Below are 13,054 nucleotides of genomic sequence, written 5' to 3'. Positions count from 1 at the left end.
GAGATTACGGTGGTGGTGGCCGGAAACGGAGAGTGATGTACGGCCGAACCGGCATGGTTACCTCACTTGAGGCTTTGTAGAAGTAGATTTGAGCTCTATCGTTGAACCGTGAGGCTGGTATGTACCGCCGTTTATGACTAACGTGTGGGTGTTGTTGCTATGGGGTATTGTGATGTCGAAGAGGGCGATCATGTGGATGCGTTGCTGTCCTTTTCGAACGTGCTTGAGCATCCAAGAAGGATCCGAGAACTTTGTTCGACAACCTTCGGGGCGGCCATTATAGCCCTCTCGTGTCTGCCAAGGTGGTATAGGTCGTTCTGTTCCTATGCACTGCATTTTGGAAGTTAGCTCACTGCGTTCAGAGGGATTTGAGTATGTGAGAATTTCGACGAAGAGGTGGCAGCTGCGAGTGGTTGGTTGAGCATCGGGGAGAGCAATAACGCAAGACGACGTGAGTCGACACCCAGGTTCACGCGGTGAAGGTGAAAAGACGTTGCTAGCTCAATTGGACATCGATTGCACTTTTGAACCGCTTCGAGCTCGATTCATACTACGTGTCGTGCTTCGCTATTTTGGGCTGCAAGACCGAAGTTCACTTTCTTTTATGATATGAAAATTGACAACCATTACAAGTGGCTCGTTGTCATGTTGTAGTATGATTGTAGTTGTAGAGTGGACTGTCTAGAATGTCAACACAACCATCGAAACCACCAAAAGCATCAATGAAACTCCTCCAATATCACGCGTATGACTGCTTGCAGTACTTTTAGTCATACTGATAGCGCCACTGTTGTCCACTACTTCTACTCACATGTCAACACATCTTGCGTACGCGGGGTGGTGAGGATACTTACGACTACCGATCGCGCCGTTCTGCTGCAACACAGCATTGTTGTTACAGAGATCCATCAACGTAGCGTTGCTCTTGAGCTCCTGTAGCTTCAAAGATGCCTTTTCAAACTTTTGCTGTAGGTTCTGTTTTTGCTCCTCGTTGAGGAAGTCCGCAGCGGGTCCTTGGTCGAGACCAGTCTGACCATTTGGCGAGTTTACCAGCCTTTTCAACGTGTCCAACGCCTTGCATTCACGAACAGCGTCGCGCTGCGCGTTGATAGTGTCATATTCGGTTGTAAGTGTTGAGTTGGATGTCAGCTTACCGAGTTTGGCAGTAATGTCGGCACTGTGGTTCTTGATCCAGTCAACACGCGCTTGAGCGAGCCTGCCATGTATCTCCGTCGCGTCCAACGCGGTCTTGTTATTTGCGATGTCACTGAGCTTTGTCAACGTGCGTAGGTGTCTGCATGTCCTGTCGATGTCGACATCCCTGGCAGTGACTATCGTGTCGTCGTCGCCCAAAGGTTCAAGAGATCGATTGTTTGTCCAGGCGCATGAGGTGGTGATAAGTGTAAAGAGAAAGCTGGTAGTTAGTATGAATAAACGCATTGCCGGTTGAAAGTATGTGATGAGAATGCCCAGTGGAGAATGAAATGTGGCAGCTGCCATGTTGGCTTGGGGTCTTCCCTCATTATCGACTAGAGCTGTCAATGTTTCAATTCATCCTCGGATGCCGCAGAGCCACAACGACTACTTCGCCATGCGACGTTTCATAGCGGATATCCTCCGACGTTTCAGTCACTATGAGAGCAGCAGGCTCCATAATCAACGTGGCCAGGTCGCGACGACCTGGGAGTACACGAACGGACGGGTTGATTAGACTTGTTCAAGTGAAAACATGATAGAAATATAGAGAAGTGTGTTTGGCTATGGCGAATCAACCAAGCGACTAAGCAAAGTCATCATCGACTGTTGTCGTTCAGAGAATGGTGCAGGGGGGTTCTCCCGGCGTGTGGGTGTTATCGATAATAGGGCTGAGTCACGCTAATGGCGGGGACCGGAGGAGTCAAGTCTAGGGCTCTAGAAAAAGATTCCCCGCCACGGCCGACTCTCAGCAACAACACGCCGCCACCATGTCTATTGAGTTTCCGAGGGAGGAGGAGCGCATCCTCGCGCGCTGGAAGGAGATTGACGCCTTCCTGAGGCAAGTCGAGCTAGTAAGTGATTATGCCACAGCCTCTTGAACGCAAGCACGTGTGGTCAACACTTGCTGATGCATTATAGTCGAAAGGAAAGCAACCATACACTTTCTACGATGGACCGCCTTTCGCGACAGGATTGCCGCATTATGGCCATCTCCTGGCCTCGACGATCAAAGACATCATCCCCCGCTACTGGACCATGAAAGGCCGCTATGTCGAGCGACGATTCGGCTGGGATACTCACGGTGTGCCCATTGAGTATGAGATTGACAAGGAACTGGGCATGTCGGGACGCGACGCCGTGAAAGAAATCGGAATCGCTGAGTACAACAAGAAGTGCCGGGCGATTGTCATGCGATATTCGACGGAATGGAGGTCAACCATTGACCGTCTGGGCCGCTGGATTGACTTCGACAACGACTACAAGACCATGGACACCAGCTTCATGGAGTCTGAGTGGTGGGTCTTTAAGCGCCTGTTCGACAAGGGCGCTGTATACAAGGGGTACAAGGTCATGCCATACAGTACCGCATTGGCTACGCCCCTCAGCAACTTTGAGGCCACACAAAACTACAAGGATGTCCAGGATCCGGCAGTTGTCGTCACATTCCCGCTTGTGGACGACCCAAACACATGTCTGCTAGCATGGTGAGCTACTTACTTTAACCTAGTTTAGTTGGCATGTGCTGACCCAGTCTGAATAGGACCACTACACCATGGACACTCCCGTCAAATACCGGTCTCTGCGCGCATCCTGATTTCGAATACGTCAAGATTCTCGACGAAGCATCCGGCAAACACTACATTCTGCTCGAAGCACTACTACGCACGTTGTACAAGGATCCTAAGAAGGCCAAGTTCAAGATTGTTGAGAAGCTGAAGGGCAAGGACATGTTGGGCTGGAAATACGAGCCGCTGTTCGACTACATCTACGAAGAGTTCAAGGATTACGCCTTCAAGGTCGCGAACGATACCTACGTAACAGCAGATAGTGGTGTGGGTATTGTCCACCAGGCACCCGCATACGGAGAGGACGATTACCGCGTTGCCAAGGCCCACGGTGTCATCTCTGACACCCGACCGCCGCCTAACCCAGTCGACGATCAGGGTCGCTTTACTTCGGTTGTCCGCGATTTTGAGGGACAACATGTCAAGGCAGCAGACAAGGGCATTATCAAGCATTTGAAGAGCACCGGCCGCTTGATTGTAGACTCACAACTTCTCCATAGCTATCCCTTCTGTTGGCGATCTGACACACCCTTGATCTACCGGACGGTCCCCTCATGGTTCGTCAAGATTCAGGACATTGTGCCGCAAATGCTGGAGAACATCGCTGGTTCGCACTGGGTCCCTTCATTTGTCAAGGAGAAGCGCTTCGCCAACTGGATCACCAACTCACCCGACTGGGCAGTGTCACGAAACCGTTTCTGGGGTACGCCACTCCCGTTATGGGTCAGTGATGATGGCAAAGAGGTAGTTTGTGTTGGCAGTGTGGAGGAGCTGAAGAAGCTCAGTGGATACGAGGGCGAGCTTACCGACATCCACCGAGATAAGATCGACCACATTACCATACCCAGCAAAGAAGGCAAGGGCGTACTGCGAAGAACAGAAGAGGTCTTCGACTGCTGGTTTGAGTCTGGTTCTATGCCCTACGCCAGCGCACATTACCCATTTGAGAACGTGGAGCAATTCGAGAAGTCTTTCCCTGGTGACTTCATTGCGGAAGGTCTCGACCAAACGCGTGGTTGGTTCTACACACTCACGGTCCTTGGAACACATCTCTTCGGCAAGCTGCCTTTCAAGAACTGCGTAGTCAACGGTATCGTACTTGCGGAAGATGGCAAGAAGATGTCGAAGCGTCTCAAGAACTACCCTGACCCTAACTTGATCATGAGCAACTACGGTTCTGATGCGTTGCGGTTGTATCTTATCAACTCGCCCGTCGTTCGCGCTGAAACACTACGATTCAAGGAGGCAGGAGTCAAGGAGATCGTTTCCAAGGTCCTTCTGCCCCTCTGGAACAGCTACCAGTTCTTTGAGCAACAAGTGTCACTACTGAAGAAGGTCGCCGAACTGGACTTCATGTTCGACCCGGAGGCTGGAAAGACCAACAAGAACGTGCTCGATCGATGGATCCTCGCGTCTTGCCAGTCGCTGCTGAAGTTCGTAAATGAGGAGATGGCTGCGTACAGGTTGTACACTGTGGTTCCGCGATTACTGGAGCTCATCGATAACACGACAAACTGGTACATTCGTTTTAACCGTCGCCGGTTAAAGGGTGAGCACGGTCTGGAAGACACCAAACACGCCCTCAACACCCTCTTCGAGGTTCTCTACACACTCTGCCGCGGTCTTGCACCCTTCACACCATTCATCACAGACAACATTTACCTGCGATTACAACCTCACATCCCCAAGGAACTGCATGTGGAAGACAACCGAAGTGTCCACTTCCTTCCTTTCCCAGAAGTGCGCGAAGAACTGTTTGACGAGGACGTCGAACGCCAGGTTAAGCGTATGCAGTCAGTCATCGAACTTGGCCGTATCTGCCGAGACCGTGCCAACAAGGGCTTGAAGATCCCACTGAAGACGCTAGTAGTCATCCACCCAGAACAACAATACCTTGATGACATCAAGTCACTGGAGAACTACATCCTAGAGGAGTTGAACGTGCGAGATATAGTATTGTCAAGTGATGAGGAGAAGTACAACGTCCAGTACTCAGCATCGGCCGACTTCTCCGTTCTCGGTAAGAAGCTGAAGAAGGATGCCATCAAGGTCAAGAAGGCGCTACCAAACCTCAAGAGCCAAGAGATCAAGGACTACCTGAAGAGTGGCGAGATTATCGTGGACGGTATCAAGCTCGAGGCTGAAGATCTGATGGTCAAGCGCGGTCTTGCAAAGGACTCTAGCAACAAGGATCAAGAGTTCAACACGGATAACGATGTTCTCATTCTCCTCGATGTTGCCTCATACCCAGAGCTCGAGCAAGAAGGTCTTGCCCGTGAGGTCATTCGTCGCGTACAAGATCTACGTAAGAAGGCCGGACTAGTGCCGACTGACGACGTAGGTATGGAGTACCGAGTGCTGAGCGACCCGGAGAATGTAGGTCTGGAGAAGGCGTTTGAGAACCAAGTTCCGTTGTTTGAGAAGGCTCTACGGAGACCTGTGGACAAGCACGTCATCACTGAGCTTGATGGTAAGATTCCAGAGAACAGTAACGAGAAGGTCATCATGGAGGAGGAACAAGAGCTCCACAAGGCGACTTTCATGTTGCGACTGATCAAGCTATGATAGCTTTCAAGTGTGGGTTGATAGCATGGTGGCGCGAGATGAATCTTTGATGAAATGAAATCAAGATTTCTATGTTTATGCTGAACGCCCTCATATGCTTTACGTGTCAAGGAACTCCCGCCACCACTACTACCGTTGCTTATACGCCTTCTTTCATGGGGTTAGCTGTTGACGCCTTTCTATAATTTGGAAGGTGACACTTACCAGATAACACTCCTTCAGTTTCATGAACTCATTGACGCACATATCTTTCCGTACGTTGTTGTAGTCTGAGAATATGCATTTGCCGTATACTGAGCTCTGCGTTGTGTTAGAATACTCTCAGGCGTGACTGGCCACACCGAGGGGCTTAACATGCCTCTTTCGAGCATTTTGCCGCCGCTGTGGCGAGTTTATCGATGGGGCGGGTTCGGCCAGGCATCCTGAGCAGATGTTTGTATCTCTTCTTTCTGGACCTCGCAGAAATGTATCAAAGAAGCACGTCGTCTAGAGATTTGTGATGTTTCTCTAGACATGGCAAACACAAGCCATTCCACCTCGATGAGGTCAACGAACAGGGTCCACATGACTAAAGCCTTGGCACTTCCTGATTGACGAACGCGGGCAACCAACCACTCGAACAACAAAGCGCGTTGCTGCAACGCAAAAGCGGGCGCACAACAGCAACTCTTTTTACTTCCATCCCTTAATGCTTAATCGTTGCGCGACGAGCTCTCCTTCTTCTTCTTCACTTTCGCGCATGTCGCTTTTGGGTTGCTGTCTTCCGAACCATTCCCGGTTACTTCCATGTTGTCGCGAACGCGCCGGAGACCAACGAGTCGCGTGCACGAATGCTATCCTCCATGAGCCGGAATGGAGCTGATGCGAGGGCTATAACGAGTGACGATCTTTGTCGGGATGAAGGTAAATCGGCTGCGCAGAGGCTGATCCATGATGATGCTAACATGGCAACAGTGTCCGATGCCATCCACGATATCGTTCGTCGCGCGCAAAACTCCCACGATGGATCCACCAATGCCCTCTTCGTCGCATATGATGAATACATCAAAGACTATCATCCATCGCCTAGCGACGCCGCCTTATACTACAGTTTCTTGTTGCGTATGCGGGAACATGAACGAGAAGGCGAGGACTTGATGTCGCGGCTTTTTCGCGTGGTGAAAGAGGTTTTTGGTCTCCACGCAGAACTTGACGACGAAGAGGGTATCAATGTCCCGAACAATCTTGACGCGACGCGTAGAGGAGCACAGGCAAGCTTGGGACGATATTCGAGGACTGGAAGCTTTGACTCCTTCCTTGATGGGACGGCAGACAAAGTCGCAGGTACTGTCTATGGTGACTTGGCTGTGCGCCCGAGGAGATCATCGCAGCGGGATGCTCCGAATGGCTATGGCGACAAGGGGAGCCACCGTCGCGCGACATCAGACACCGAAGCGCATTCGTACCGGCCAGCACAACTCCCTGCTCGTAATAGAGTGAATGGCATCGCGCCTCGCCGCACAAGTTCTGGACCCCAACCGCCAGTTCATAAGCGCAGCGCTTCTGTCTCAAGCCGTGGCAGTCTACGAATTCGAAGAGGTGGACCTACCGAGACATACAGAACTGGCACTCACGATGCAGATGAGAGCGAATTCACCGACCGCACAGCTAGCCTCGACCTCTCCTCCATCCAAATACCAGGAGTGAACGCGCCGATCCCTAACGATCCGTACGACTCCCCGCACCAGCGCCGCCTGCGACAATCACAACAACCCCAACAGCAGCAATATGTTCCCGAACCGTTTCGACTGTCAGATACCCGATTGATGGACGACGCGGAAACCTTCGAACACCAACGTCTACACAGAGTGACGAGGGAATGTATACGAATATGGCGTAATCGCACCCAAGGGCGCATGAACCTGCGTGACGATATGGAGAGAGCAGCCATCGCCTTCGATCGCCGCGTCCTGCTCAGAGCCTCCCTCCTGCAGCTACGGGACACGGCGCTTGTGAGGCGCTCTGGTCGAGAGACAAATCACTTCTTTGATCGGCTAGAAACTCGTGCAGACAAGGCTCGCAGTCTCTTCCTGCTCACCAAAGCCTTTACACACTGGGCAAAGTGTGCTGAAGATGAAGTTCAGCGTACGTCAGTCGCGCGACGGCACATTCTACGCACACGGTTCTTCAACGGCTGGCGCGATATCACAGCGGTCAACGAGCTCAAGATCCAGCACTTTGCTCTTGCGAAGTTCCTCTCTATATGGCGAACACGTGCAGTAGAGGTGCGGGATAGGGATCAGTTTGCCGAGTCCTATTACGAAGAGAAAATCGTCAGGAAGTCGTGGAATGCCTTGAATAACGAGTACCTCAACAGGGGCGCGACGAACTGGCATGACACAAAAACAGCGAGAACAACACTGCAGAAATGGCGTGAAATTACTGAGATCATGAGGGAGCGGAATATTTGGGCGACCGATCGACGAGATGGGATGCTCCTACGGAGAACGTTCCAGACGTGGCAGCAGAAGACAGTGGCAGAAAAGGCTCTGCAATCGCAGGCCGACCAATTTCGCCATGTATCTCTCCTTGGAACGATATTCAGGACACTCCAGAAACAGGCGCAGCTTGAGCCACTATTGCGCCAGGTCCAAGCACGTGTTAATGGCCGCTTGCTTCGTGCAAGGTTCCAGGACTGGCGTAAAGACGCTCAGCTATCACGTCAAGCACGCGACATTGACCGTATGCGCGTCTTGCGCAACGCTTACACCGCCTGGAACGATAGACTGCGCATCAAAGCTCTGGAAGATCGTATCAACGACCGCATCATTGTTGAGTGCTTGTACAAGTGGACGTTGGCCTCCCGGGTATCCCTCTTCCAACGTGTTCACAACCGACAGCTCAAAGAGTCGACATTCTTATCCTGGGTCACCAAGACTAATCAGCGCGCCAATACCCTTGATGCTGCAGAAATTCGGTTCGCCCAGTTCAAGCGTGCTCAGCTGATGCGGACATGCTTGCGTAAAATAGAAACTATTACTACGGAGAGGCGGCGAGAGCAGTTCGCTATCGTAGCAGAGTATCAGCAAAAGCTCAAACAGCGCATATTCGATAAGCTCAAAGAGAGGCAAGCGTACTTCCAAGAGTTGAATCAATGGTCAGCGGATGCGCGCTTCTACGTTCTTAGCAAGCATACACTGAAGACATGGAGCCAAGCCACCCAACATGCACGTCGCAACCGCAGACGCGACACATATTCGCAAGTCCGTAGAACGGTCAAGACAAACCTTGTGCGAAGGGTGTTTGAGCACTGGCGGGACAAGGCAAATCACATTGCAGTGCTGACGCAAAGAGCAAATGACATGCTCGAAAGTCGCACTTTCCAAACCAGTGGCGCGATCATGCATCAATGGCACGACAACACGCTCATTCTTCGCCAACAGAATACTCAAGCTGTGAGCCTCCATGCCTTCAAACTTTCCGCTCGTTACTTCGCCATTTGGTCTCAACGCTTGGATCTGATACACACACTCGAAGGTCAAGCTGTCGCCCTGCGGCAGGAAAGCACGGAAATTGCAGCTACTGGTGCTCTCAAGAAGATGGGGTGGCGTCTTTGGAACTTCCAAAGGCAAGAAGACAACGCGAGAGCGTTGTTTGAGAGGAACTTCGAGAAGCACGTTAGAGCCATGGTTCGTTTCTGGGCAGAGCGTGCTACGGAACGACTTGGTCACCGGCCCGTGAGTCCAACGCCTACGAGTAGGTCAAGAGGACGAAGACAGGATGATCGCAATGACAACGATGGTCATGGCAACGATGGAGACTTCGATGATCGCGATGACGACACCAATGATGCCGGGCATGTAGGTCTTCAGCCATCAGGCGACGAAACACAACTACTAGAGCCATGGACAGCCTTCGACGAGAGCGCTCTAGGTCTGAACAACGATCTCGACCTTTCTCTCTCCCTCACACCAGAACAACCACCACGACATCCAACCCTCACCCCCAACCCCTACGCCCCTGCTCCCTCGCCTGCATCAACCCGCCCGCCAGGCTCTATCCTCCGCCGACCAAATACCTATCCACAACCACAATCCGCCATTCGACCTCCCCCGGCTACCATAGTAGAAGACGACGAGTCTGACCTCGACTTCGGCGAAGGTGCACAATCGACCTTCTGGTCCGGAACGCCCATGCCGCCGCCTCCAAGCAGTAAACCAGGTTACCTCAAAACACCCAGTAAACGCAGTGTCGTTCGCGCCAAGCGTCCTGAACTCCCCGCTAGCCCAGAGAAACAACGTGTCCTCTCTCCTGTACGCCGGCCACTGGGCTCGTTGCTAAAACGGGAAAGAGGTTCACGATTGGGTACTATGAGTGCGCCGCCTATACAAAGCAACAGAGATGACAACCTTGGGGTTGGTGGTGTGACTAGTTTCGAAAGAAGGTTACGAGAGGGTGGCTTTGGAGGGAGCGTTGCTGTCGGTAATAGTGCGATGAAGAGAGGGAGGGGAAGAAGTGGTAGGGCTAGAGTAGGGTTCGGGGAAGTCAGTCAAATGGGAGGACTATAGTTGTATTGCATTTGGAAAGCATTGCGCGGCGTCTGTCAGAGTGGATCGGTTTGGATGTGTTTGGATACCCCATATTGCTTGTCGATTATATCTAAGTAAAGTTTCCTCTTATCTGCATGCTTCCAAGCGTTTCACGTTCCATTGTGCTGAGCTCAATCTCGTCTAACAGGCAAATGTTAAGACGGTGAAAGTATGTTGGTGAAAGCTCACCTACTTCCTTTCTCACAGCACGGTCTGCGCGTGAATTGCCTTTGGGTTTTCCCCCTTCGCTGTACATAGAAGCATAAGCATACCGTTGCACAAAATCCCGACACAATCTTTGACTGGACCGAAGTCTATCCTGGCGCTGGCGCTACGATGAAGGGCTTCGACGCCAACGATGCTGTCATGTTTAAGACTATAGATGAGTTGATTCTCCATGTCGATGACCTCTTTACGCCTTTTGGTGGTGGTGGTGGTGTCGGTAGTCACTGGCATCAGCGTAATTTTGCGCAGGAATATGGTGTCAACGATCTACTGTACAAAATCAAAGAGCAGACGGGTCGTCTCGAGGTTGCCTACAATAGGCAAGAAGATATCAAGGGTTTCTCCTAGGAGGAGCTCAATGCGCAGTTCCGCAACATCGTGGACCAGCTTTCGAATTTGTCGACTACCTACGACAAGTACAGCGATCCCAAGGCGGAATCAACTCAGGAAATGCTCCACGATTTGCTGCGTGAGGCTCGTTTCGAAGTACCGAAGGGATCGAAGACGCCGTCTATTGAAATTGATCCAATGTACAGGAAGATCACCAGAATTGTACTTCAAATGTTGGCTTTGGACGCTAGACATGTGCGGAAGAACATAGAAGAATGGAAAAAGCACCCAGACTTCCGCAGTGAAATGCTTGAGGATGGTGTGGTTGTTCCTGAAACCGAGGAGGAGCTGGACGCGATGATCGCCCAGTCTGTTGATGAGAATCTTAGGTGGCTGGAGTCGTTGCACAAGTTCCGACACATGGCTGATATGATTGAAGATGGACTAGTTTACTTTTATTCGGCCATGAAGAAGCATAACGACCTGGAGCAGCTGCACAATCTACGAGATACGGCTGAAGATGGATTAGAACGCATGTATCGGGTCATGAAGAAGAAGACCGATCAGGTCAAAAAGGACTGGGAGAACAACCAGAAGAAGACCAATTGCAAGAACGATAATAAGAACGAGAACAAGAAGTTGTATTTCCCAAGTAGTTCTTGAGGGCTAAACCAGGTATGCTGTACGTATGTCAGATAAATACAGGGGTGGTATAACCGAAGTATCTGGACGCGCTGGTCAGGGTTTCTTATGCGCGCATGCAGCTTATGCTGTATGGATGGGTTACGCCGCAACAGTGAGAATGTAGATATTGATTTGTGGTTCGTCGACAAATATGAGAATGGTCAAATTGATTCGTCGCTTAATCTGAAGGTACCCGCAGGTATATGACTCTGCTCGTATTGCTGCTGCATATCTTACATCAGCCCATTCTCTGCCCAATAGTTGGTCAATACCGTGGTGTACCTGGTATGCATATGTGAATGCGACTTCATGCTAGCAGCACGTACCTTTTGCCTTAAAACCTCCCTTAGTATCCTCACCACTCTTCTCGCTGTGTAGCTGGATATCAACATACTACACCAATATATCAAGATGCGTGCAATCATATTCACTTCCCTCAGCCTTCTCGCTGCCACCCTCATAATAGCCCAGTTACCCCCAGACTACAACTTCTGCATGGGCGACAAGAGCACTTTAGGCCATTGCGACACACTCACCTACGTAGACAAAACTTCGACTGCGACAAACCCACCTAACGCGACGGAATGCCAGGAATCGTGTAATAGTATTTTCCAAGATGCCGGAGAATGGATCGTCGATCTCAAAGGTAAGATTTTCGCCCTGAATCTCCAACTCAAGTTTCTTTCGTTCACCCACGACATCATCTCATTAACACCACTCTCTCCAAAAGGCAAACCAGAAGGCTACCAACAACATATGCACAACGCACCTTGTGGTTTCAGCATGGGTGCCATTCCCAATACTCCGCACGAGTTTTCTTTCGATATGAACAACCAGGATATGGTTGACATTATTGATGAGGCGATCAAGCGGTTTGCAGGGTTGCATGGAGGGAAAGTGGCGGCGCAGGGAACGGTGAAGTGTGATGGACATGAGGCCATGTGGTATATTAGTCGAGACGCACGGTGATAGTTTAGGCCCGTAAAGAGGTTTTGGTGAGATGCGGGTTAAAACTGGTGTGAACCCACATGGCGTATCGCCTGAGGCGTCTCAGTCCCCTCTACTATAGTCTGCAACCTAGACAACGAATTCACCACAACCATACTCTTCTCTTCACCTCTTACGCTTACAGATCGCTCAATATCCCCCTCTTTCTCAGTAAGCCAGACACAATCTATACCCACATCAGACGCAGGAACAATATCTCTTTCCCAGCTATCCCCTACCATCACCACGTCCGCACTCCTCAAACCGAGAAGTTTCAATGCCTTACCAAATAATCCATCTACTTTAGACACACCAAGCTTATTCGTAGTGACCAGCCTGTCGAAATACGGCTCTAGACCCAAAGCGGCGACAGTACGTTCCTGCGCATCTTGAGGGCCTTCGGTTATGATAGCTATGCTCTTCTCTTGTTGTTTAAGTATCTGCAGTAGTGATATTGCGCCTGCTTTGAGCTGCATGTTCTGCATAAGTATACTTTCGTAGGTGTCGAGAAGCGTCTGCATCTGCTGCTTCGTACAGTTAAGACCAAAGATGTTTATTACACTTTGGAAACGCTCTGCACGGTACTCGTGGCTTGTTTTTCCATCCACGAATGCAGCGGATGTGCCGGTTTTGAGGATTTTGATGTACTCCGTCTTCAACTCGGCGACTGTGAGCAATCTATCAGAAGGATGTTCATGGTTTACGTGTTGTTCTATGACGAGATGGAGTATCGCGTCGACGGCGGCGGAAGATGCTGTGCGGAATTCGTGGAGAGTATCGTCGAGGTCGAAGAAGAACCATTTTGCTCTCTTGATATGTTCGGTCATCGTGTCTTTGTGTGCCTGTAGAGAATGTAGGCTACAGTTTTCAGAAGGTTGTCCGGTACCAATGGTACCTAGTATTGTGTCACAAGCATGGACGCAGAGGAAAGTG

The 13,054-nt window shown here is 50.8% G+C and overlaps 5 protein-coding genes across 5 annotated transcripts; 3 read left to right on the top strand and 2 right to left on the bottom strand.

Annotated features, from left to right (window-relative positions):
• Window positions 1–807: 807 nt before the first annotated feature.
• On the bottom strand, window positions 808–1,500 carry ALTATR162_LOCUS9676 (uncharacterized protein; the record flags this gene model as incomplete). The annotated part of the gene is made up of 1 exon (XM_043317310.1): window positions 808–1,500. One exon carries the CDS (start codon window positions 1,498–1,500, stop codon window positions 808–810), a length of 693 nt encoding a protein of 230 aa, XP_043173245.1.
• A 464-nt stretch (window positions 1,501–1,964) lies between these two features.
• Window positions 1,965–5,327, top strand: ALTATR162_LOCUS9675 (uncharacterized protein; the record flags this gene model as incomplete). Its single annotated transcript, XM_043317309.1, has 3 exons — window positions 1,965–2,048; window positions 2,116–2,681; window positions 2,738–5,327. 3 exons carry the CDS (start codon window positions 1,965–1,967, stop codon window positions 5,325–5,327), a joined length of 3,240 nt encoding a protein of 1,079 aa, XP_043173244.1.
• An 842-nt stretch (window positions 5,328–6,169) lies between these two features.
• On the top strand, window positions 6,170–11,113 carry ALTATR162_LOCUS9674 (uncharacterized protein; the record flags this gene model as incomplete). The annotated part of the gene is made up of 4 exons (XM_043317308.1): window positions 6,170–6,230; window positions 6,282–9,619; window positions 10,154–10,426; window positions 10,469–11,113. The coding sequence occupies 4 exons, from the start codon at window positions 6,170–6,172 to the stop codon at window positions 11,111–11,113; spliced, it is 4,317 nt and encodes a 1,438-aa protein (XP_043173243.1).
• Window positions 11,114–11,545: 432 nt separating this feature from the next.
• ALTATR162_LOCUS9673 (uncharacterized protein) lies at window positions 11,546–12,103 on the top strand (the record flags this gene model as incomplete). The annotated part of the gene is made up of 1 exon (XM_043317307.1): window positions 11,546–12,103. One exon carries the CDS (start codon window positions 11,546–11,548, stop codon window positions 12,101–12,103), a length of 558 nt encoding a protein of 185 aa, XP_043173242.1.
• A 38-nt stretch (window positions 12,104–12,141) lies between these two features.
• ALTATR162_LOCUS9672 (uncharacterized protein) lies at window positions 12,142–12,948 on the bottom strand (the record flags this gene model as incomplete). The annotated part of the gene is made up of 1 exon (XM_043317306.1): window positions 12,142–12,948. One exon carries the CDS (start codon window positions 12,946–12,948, stop codon window positions 12,142–12,144), a length of 807 nt encoding a protein of 268 aa, XP_043173241.1.
• Window positions 12,949–13,054: the final 106 nt, after the last annotated feature.

The sequence above is a fragment of the Alternaria atra genome, assembly GCF_907166805.1.
Source record: "Alternaria atra isolate CS162 genome assembly, contig: 30, whole genome shotgun sequence".
Classification (NCBI taxonomy): domain Eukaryota; kingdom Fungi; phylum Ascomycota; class Dothideomycetes; order Pleosporales; family Pleosporaceae; genus Alternaria; species Alternaria atra.
The sequence above is the reverse complement of the archived record's forward strand: the minus strand, read 5'-3'. Positions and strand labels throughout refer to the sequence as shown.